The sequence below is a fragment of the Rhodamnia argentea genome, chromosome 8 (genome assembly GCF_020921035.1).
Source record: "Rhodamnia argentea isolate NSW1041297 chromosome 8, ASM2092103v1, whole genome shotgun sequence".
NCBI classification, from domain to species: Eukaryota; Viridiplantae; Streptophyta; class Magnoliopsida; order Myrtales; family Myrtaceae; genus Rhodamnia; species Rhodamnia argentea.
In genome coordinates, this window is record NC_063157.1 from 9,584,556 (window position 1) to 9,593,307 (window position 8,752).

At 44.6% G+C, this 8,752-nt stretch overlaps 1 protein-coding gene across 1 annotated transcript; it reads left to right on the plus strand.

The window, feature by feature from the left end:
* The first annotated feature begins 798 nt into the window (after positions 1–798).
* Positions 799–4,701, plus strand: LOC115736741 (phytosulfokine receptor 1-like). Its single transcript, XM_030668565.2, has one exon. It carries the CDS (start codon positions 1,451–1,453, stop codon positions 4,541–4,543), a length of 3,093 nt encoding a protein of 1,030 aa, XP_030524425.1. The 5' UTR covers positions 799–1,450; the 3' UTR covers positions 4,544–4,701.
* Positions 4,702–8,752: the final 4,051 nt, after the last annotated feature.

The following is an 8,752-nucleotide window of genomic DNA, read 5'->3' on the forward strand; positions in this document are numbered from 1 at the left end:
AAAATTTGAGATCCTTCCGTTCATTCTGGAAAGAAGCTGAATCAGGACGTTATTAAAATGTTAAAACTCAAAACATTAAACGAAATCTTAAAATCGGGTCACACATTCGCGTAACAGATAAGGCAATTTCCTTAAAAGTCAGTTTTACCTGCACTAATCAACACGATTGGAATGGGAAAAGGGGGCACTAATCAAGTGGGATTAGTCAGATGGTGGATCCCATGACAAAAACCCCAGCACGACGCAGGAGAACTAGATTTGCTTGTAGATGAGAAAAAGTGGGCTAGAAACGATAAATGAAAAAAAAGAAAATCGATTTAAAAAAAGTTCATCGAGGTCAACAACTTATACTATACGCATATTAAATCTATTTAATAATTTCCTATAAAGAACTTTGTACACCTTTCACACGTTTATTGCACCTTTCGATAAAATACCTAAGTTTTTTTTTTTTTTTTTGTATGTCCTACCTTTAACATTTTTGTTCTGCCTCTATACAGAGCTCCGACGTCAAATCTCGCACTTATGATACTATTATACTTATCTTTAATCTCTTTTGACGACAGAGCCGTATGCCTATTGACCGTAAAGTGGACCGGAGTTGAAAAAATTAATTTTTTTTTAATTTAAAGCTTTTCGTGAAAACGAGAATAAAAAACTTCCTCACCTTGAAAAAAAAAAAGCAAGAATAATAAAATAGGAAGTAACAAAATTAATAAATTACTCCCACCCAACCCAACCGTATACAATAATGGCGGCCCGGCGTAGATTTTGTTGGAATCCGGCCACGTGTCGCCATCAAACCCTTTGACTTCTATCCCTCTCTCCGTGAATCTCGAGGCTCACCGGTTTCTCGCCGGTCGGCTTTCCTCCTCCTCCTCCTCCTCCTCCTCTTCTTCTTCTTCTTCTTCCCGTTCAGCACCACCTTTCCCAGGCGAAAGCTTTAGCTCTGTCTACCCCGCTTCCTCCGTCGCCGCCGTCGCAACCCATCTCTTTCTCTCTCTCTCTGTGTCTGAAAGTGTGGGGGAGGAGGAGGAGGAGGAGGAGCAGCAATTGGGTTGGGATTCAGACCCAACGAGCGCGTTGAAGTCAAAGCGCACCATCTCTATCTCTCTCTCTCTAGCCCACTTCTCTCTCCACAGCCCCATCTTTTCTTTATTCTTCTTTTGTTCGGTTCGCAGCGACGCAAGCAAGAAAGCAAAAGAAAAGGAAGCCGAAGAGGCACCACCCCCACTTTGATTTCCCCTTTGCCTCTTCTTCCCTCCTTTCCTCCCTTCATCATCCCTCTCTCTCTCCCCCCCCATGCTCGCACGCTCTATCTGTTCGCAAATCTTGATCCTTCTCGAGATGGGTCTCTCCGTCACTTGATCCCTCCACCGCCCTTTTCCTCTGTTCTACTTCCTCTTACTGTTTCCGTGATCAATCTTTCTTGGGTGCTCTGTTTCTTCATATGGGTGTCCGAGATTCGCTGTGGATGGTCGTCGCCGTCTCTTGGCTATGCGTCCAAGCGCTGATCCTGCAATCTCAAGGGGAGGACCTTGTGTGCAATTCGAGCGATTCCGAAGCATTGGTAGACTTGATGAACAACTTTGAGTACCCAGTCGAGGGTTGGGGACCCAACGCCTCCGCCAATTGCTGCAACTGGCCGGGCGTGGCGTGCAACTCTTCGTCCTCTCTCGGCCTGGCCGAAGGTTCCTCCGGTACGGGCAGAGTGGTGGAGTTGGTCCTCGCGAGCAAGAAGCTTGCGGGGAGCCTTCCCGATTCGCTCGGCAGGTTGGACCAGCTCAGACTCCTCAATCTCTCTCGTAACCTCCTCAAGAGCCCACTCCCCGAGTCGCTCCTCCAACTCCCTAGTTTGCAGGTCCTCGATCTCAGCTACAATGAATTCTCCGGACCGTTGCCGGGGAGCGCCAATTTGCCCTCGCTTCATGTTTTCAACATCTCTGAGAACGCTTTCAAAGGGTCTCTGCCCGTGTGGATATGCGCCAACTCGACCCGCATTCAGGTGCTTAATCTGGCTGTCAATTTTTTCTCCGACGTTATCCCGCCGGGACTCGGCAATTGTAGCTCCTTGCGGAACCTTTCTCTTGCCACGAATAATCTCACAGGGGGGATCAGTGAGGATATCTTCACTCTGGGTCAGTTGGTCCAATTAAGCCTTCAGGAGAACTCGTTTTCAGGGCCGCTCAGTAGCGGGATCCGTAATTTAACGGAACTGATTCGGTTGGACATTTCGACAAACGGATTCTCGGGGTCAATCCCAGATGTGTTTCAGAACATGAAGAAGCTGCAGTACTTCATAGCTCAGACCAATGGCTTCGCGGGCTCCATCCCGTCTTCCTTATCCAGTTCGCCATCGCTTACGTTTCTCAATTTGAGGAACAACTCGCTGATGGGTACGATAGTTCTCAATTGTTCGGCATTGAGCAGTCTGGTGTCTCTGGATTTAGGTTCCAATAATTTCAGTGGTCCTTTCCCTGCGGATTTGCCCAATTGCCGGCAGCTGCAGAATGTGAACCTTGCACGAAACAAGTTCACAACCCCAATACCTCAAAGCTTTGAGAACTTCTCCAGCCTTGTTTACCTGTCGATCTCGAATTCGAGCCTAACGAACCTCTCATCTGCACTCGGAATCCTTCAGCACTGCGGCAATTTGACAGTTTTGGTTCTCACTCTGAATTACTATGACGAAGAATTGCCCGGCGATGCGAGTTTGAGTTTTCCAAAGCTTGAGGTTCTTATCATGGCAAGTGGTCGACTGAGGGGTCCCATGCCCCAGTGGGTGCGTGGATGCACCCGTTTGCAGTTGCTGGATCTGTCCTGGAACAAATTGGGTGGAAAGATTCCGCCGTGGATGGGCGATTTCCAATCTCTTTTTTATCTGGATTTATCAAACAACTCATTCGTGGGCGAGATCCCAAAGGAGATTACACGTTTGCCTGGCCTTATCAACAGAAATCTGTCAATGGAGGAGCGTTCTCCTGATTTTCCACTCTTCATGAAGAGGAACGTGAGCGTCAGGGGGCTGCAGTACAATCAAGTGACAAGCTTTCCACCTACTTTGGATCTTGGATGCAATCATCTCAACGGATCAATCTGGCCCGAGTTTGGGAATTTGAAAAATGTCCATATCTTGGATCTGAGGAATAACTTATTATCAGGTTCGATTCCCGAAAGTTTATCCGGAATGACTAGCCTAGAGACTCTTGATTTGTCTTACAACAAACTGTCAGGAAGTATACCTTCTTCATTAGTGCATCTCAACTTTTTGTCCAAGTTCAGCGTTGCATATAACAATTTGTCCGGGCCTATTCCTAACGGGGGCCAATTCCCTACCTTTCCCAATTCAAGTTTTGAAGGAACAAAACTGTGTGGTGATCATGCACCCCACTGCCCGGGTAGTCAAAATCCTCCTGAATCGGCCGATCATGCCAGGAGAAATAGAGACATCGGAATGGTCATTGGAATTGCATTTGGGGCGACATTTCTTGTCGCCCTTATGGTCATGATTTTGATGCGAGCACATAGGCGGGGAGAGGTTGACCCTGAGAAGGAGGTCGTTGGGAGAAGAGAAAGGGATATTGAAGAACTGGAGTCGCGATTATTGGTTATGTTCCAACACAAGGACAGTGTAAAGCTTTCATACGAGGATATTTCACGAGCCACTGGCGATTTTGATCAAGCGAACATAATCGGGTGTGGGGGTTTTGGGATGGTTTACAGAGCTGCCTTCCCCGATGGCACGAAGTTGGCGATCAAGAAGCTCTCTGGGGATTGTGGGCAGATGGAGAGAGAATTCAGTGCTGAAGTGGAAACTCTCTCAAGAGCCCAACACCCAAATCTCGTCCATCTTCAAGGATTTTGCATGGATAAAGATGTGAGGCTCTTGATATACTCCTACATGGAAAACGGTAGCTTGGACTATTGGTTGCACGAGAAACCAGATGGCCCTTCCTCGCTAGATTGGTGCACACGGCTCCGAATCGCTCAAGGGGCGGCAAGAGGACTTGCATATCTGCACCAGTCATGCGAGCCACATATTGTTCATCGCGATGTGAAGTCAAGTAACATCCTTTTAGATGAGAACTTTGAAGCCCACTTGGCTGATTTTGGTCTTGCGAGGCTCATATGTGCTTATGAAACTCATGTGACTACTGATCTTGTGGGGACGCTGGGTTACATTCCTCCTGAGTACGGTATGGCCTCTGTTGCTACTTGTAAAGGCGATGTCTATAGCTTCGGGGTTGTCCTCTTGGAGCTTGTCACTGGGAAAAGGCCTATGGATATGTGCAAGCCCAAGGGATCTCGGGATTTGATCTCTCGGGTGATTAAGATGAAGGGCGAGAACAGGGAAAGCGAGGTGTTCGATTGTTCCATTTATGGCATGAAGCATGACAAGGAAATATTGCTGGTTTTCGAGATTGCCTGCCTGTGCTTAAACGATAGCCCGAAAGTGAGGCCTTCAACCCAGCAGCTAGTTTCCTGGCTCGACTGTGTCGGCGTCGATGCCGAGCCGTTTTTTGGCAATCGCAAGGAGCTCTAGATGTACAGCTGGAGTCCTTTTTGCAGTGTGCAAGTCAATTTTTTTTTTTCTTTTGTTTCCCAACATAAATGTCTGCTGTAAATACTCAACACTAGGTTTTTACAGTTCTTTTATACAAGTATCTGGAATAAAAGCATTGCACAATAACTCCTGGCATTCAAGTTGGTTTCTCTCCACTGAAGAATAGCTCATTACCTTCCCAGTTCCAACTTATACCAGTATCTTTTCCATCGGTACCTGCTTTATGTGCTCATATCGGAGCTAAATTCCTGTACAGATGATTTAGTCTTCTTGTCCTTGTCGCTATTCGATGTGACGTAACCAAGTCAGGGAGCAACTGAGTCGCGCGCAGCTCGACACAGACTCATCTTATGCTCGTGAAGCATTGCGCTGTAAGAATATCTCTGTCTTCATCAGTTCTATCTTACTCCGCTGAGCTTCCTTTATCGACCAGTTCCGCCCCAGCCCTTTTTGTCCATGCAAGTTTCTAGCACCGGTTCATGTAACAAGAAGGGCGCTGTTTCGAGCGTTGAATCTCGGATGACTGTCTACTTTATTTGCGACGAAATAGACGGATATGCCGAGCTTCAAAGAAAACGCAGAAGGTGCGGCAAAGAGAAGGATGGGATTGATGCTGATGTTTCTGGTATTCGGTCGGCCGTTGGTGGCTCTGCAGAACAAGATGATCAGATATCTACTGTTCTTTCTTCGCTGACATTCTTACATCTTATATGTTCTTTTTTCTTTTTCGGTTTCTAGCAAATTACTTCAAATGCATATTTGTTGGAGAAATTTTTAAATAGAAGTGTCTTCATTTTCTCAAATAAGGACCCGAAGTGAACTTTGTTTTAAATAAAAGCCTGAAGTGCCCTCTTTATTTCAAAGAAAGACTTGACTAAGGGCGTTTACGTCATTTTATATTTTTTTTCCTTTTTCCTATTTTTTTTTTCTTTGCTGTGGCTAGCAAGGGTCGCCTTGCTCTCACTAGCCATCGACGAGGGCGGCGACCCTCGGCTAGGCCCTCGCCGGCCACGGCAAGGCGACCCTTGCCACATTAGGCGAAGCGTCCCTTGCGGCCATCGAGGGCAGCCTTGCTTGGGCAATGCGAGGCCGCCCTCATGGCTGTGACGCCGACATAGCTCCACGCCTTCCTCCATTACGCCATGCCTCGTGTGGTCCCGCATAAGTCCTTCACGGAGACCAGCTTCTCCTTCAACATCCTCGGGGATGCCTCCCCCTGCAACTTTCTCGTCTTTGGCCTCGGTCACGACTTCCTAGTCCTCATGGATGCGATGGCGGCCTCGCCGACCGAAACATAGAAAGAAAAAAGAAATGAAAAAAAAAAGAAAAGGAAAAAGGAAAAAAAAAAAAAAAGTCCCATGGTGAGGCCCTTTTTTGAAACAAAGAAGGCACTTCAGGATTTTATTTAAAACAAGTTCTACTTCAGATTCTTATTTAAGAAAATGAGAGTACTTTTAGCCCTTATTTGAACTTTTTTTTATTGAAAAAGACATGTAGAGAGGGGCAATTAATCATCGCCAATAACTTTAAACTCTTAGGGATGTTATTATAAATGTCTCATATATGGCACGAAAAGTTAGTTCACTACATCTCTTGTGGGATTTCTTAACTTTTTAGACCTTGATTTTGAAAAGACCCAACAAGCATACAACAACTTCATTGCATAAATCCTAATGACACAAGTTAATGAAATTTTTCAGAAAAGATGTGATCGGGCTGCGTTTGGTCGTCCGGAAAAAAAGTCAGAATATGATACGTTCTATTCTATCTTGTGTTTGGTAGCTGTCCGGGATCGGATTAAGTCAGATATATGAGGGGTATAATCCGGATAAAAAAAATCCCGGGGAAGTGGTTGGAATAGACTCGGATAGGATTTTCCTTATTCAGTTATTTTTTGGAAAACCCTACTCGGAGTTGTCTTTTTGTGTTCATCTCAAAAATCAGATAATAGTTTTGCTCCCTCGATCACATCTCCAAAAAAAAAAAAAAACTTTCGTTCATTTTTGTAATGATACGAGGCTTCTTTGTTTTTGGAAATTCTTTTAAATTATTCGTTTTAAGCGAAACAAATGGACCTCAGGTCACAGTTGGGTTTTTCTGTCCGAGAAGAAGAAGAAGAAGAAGAAGAAGAAGAAGAAGACGACGAAACTAACGGAAGTATTTGATGGCAGAACTATTGCACTGGAGACTTGATCTCTCTTTTGCTACAAATTCTTGGTCCCCCGCTATTCGTTTTTTTATGTCCTCCTACAACCCACATTGACAACTAACATTCTGCCATTTACGACCACTCTCCCTCCCTCCTCCACTCATCAATAAACATTATTCAATTAGAAGTTGAGATGTAAGTGGCGGTTGCTGGCTGCTTGCTCGCTATAGGGGCAAACTCAAAACATTGGGTGATAGATCAAGGTTTAATTTGATTATGTTGGCGCGACCATAGCCCACCAAAAAAAGTAAAATAACTCATCGTGGGAGCAACGCATGCTTAGCTTGTCTTTTCGTACATTGATCCTACCGAGCTCTCAGCTTAGTGTATAAAGGTAAAAGATCGAGGAGCAATAGTTGACGTGTTCTGAGAAATGTTGATAGAAAAAGAGAGAGAGAGAGAGGGGAAAAGAAGAAGAAGAGCAAAGTACCCATTGGGTTTCATTCTCCAATATGTGCAAAATATCGGGATAATTATCCAAAAAGTCATAAACTTATGTCACTTTGCCAATTCAGTTCTAAATCTTTTAATTTTGCCAATCAAGTCCTGAATCTTTTCACGTTTTACTAATTGAGTTAATCCGATCAATTTTGGTAAGAAATCACCGACGTGGGTATCAACTGTCCTACATGAGATGGCCAATGCTCACGTGGACCATTTTAAATAAGTATTTGCGATTTTGTTGTCATTTTATTTTTCCTTTTTTTTTTTTTTTTGTTTTCTTCTATTTTCTTTGTATTTTTTCCCCCTTAAAGTGGCCGGCGAGGGTCGTCGGGCCCTTGCCGACCGCAGCCGAGGTTGGTCCATTTGTGGCTTTGCCCATGGCTGCCATGGCTTGGGCGACCCTTGCTGGCCACTTTAAGGAAAAAAAAACAAAAAAAAAATGAAAAAAAAAATTACTCGACATTGTTCCTGTCAGACCTGGTCGTGCAATAATGGCCGGTGTCCACATAAGCAATTTCATACCAAAATTGACCGATGCACTCAATTGTGAAAATGTAAAAAGTTTTAGGACTTAATTAACAAAATTAAAAGGTTGGGACTAAAATGACAAATGTGTAGTAGGTAGAGGGTGCCATTTGGGCCCGTGGGCCTGGAACCGGCCCGTTGACCGGGCCCACAGGTCCGGGCCGGTTCGGAACCGTTAAATTAAAAAAAAAAAAAAGGGCGGGCCCGGGGCAGAGAGCCGTTGGGCTCTCTGCCCCGAGCCCCCCCCCCCCACTTTGGGCCGTTACTTCTAAAAAAAATAAAATTAAATTAAAAATTAAAAATAATTCTTGCCTATAAATACATATGCTCCCCTTTCATTTTTGTCACAAATTCTCTGAACAATCTCTCGAATTCTCTCTGAAATCCTCTCAAATCGCTCAAATTCTCCCAATTCTCTCAATCCCGACTCAATTCTCTCAATCGGATTTCCGATCAATTCTCTCAAAAATGGCAAGTGGAAGCAGAAATGCCGACAAGGGCAAGATGACTATGAGAGATTCCGAGTATCCCATTCCCGAATATGATCCTCGTGAGTATGCAAGTTGGGAAGACGACGACGATAATATCAACTATGTCCCGATTCCGAACGTCGAGCACATCCCAATACAAGAAAGTCTTCATCCTCCCACCGGTGTCGAAGAAACGTCAACGGCAAATGAACCGAAACGGAAGGGCTGAGATAATACATCGGACTTATGGCTACACTTCAACAAGGTACGTGATGAAGTCGAAGGTAAGTATAATATAAAATGTAAATATTGTTCGCAAACATATAAATTTACGAAAGGAGACGGCTACGGAACATTCCGTCGGCATTTGACGAAAAAACATCCAACGCAAGCGAGGATCGACAATACGCAACAACAAATTTCCGGGTACGCCACTTCTAATCCTCATCCTATATTTCGTTTCACTGAAGCACTTTATAAACAAACATTAGGTGAATATGTTGCCCTTGATCATGCTCCGTTTAATACTGGTGAAAATTT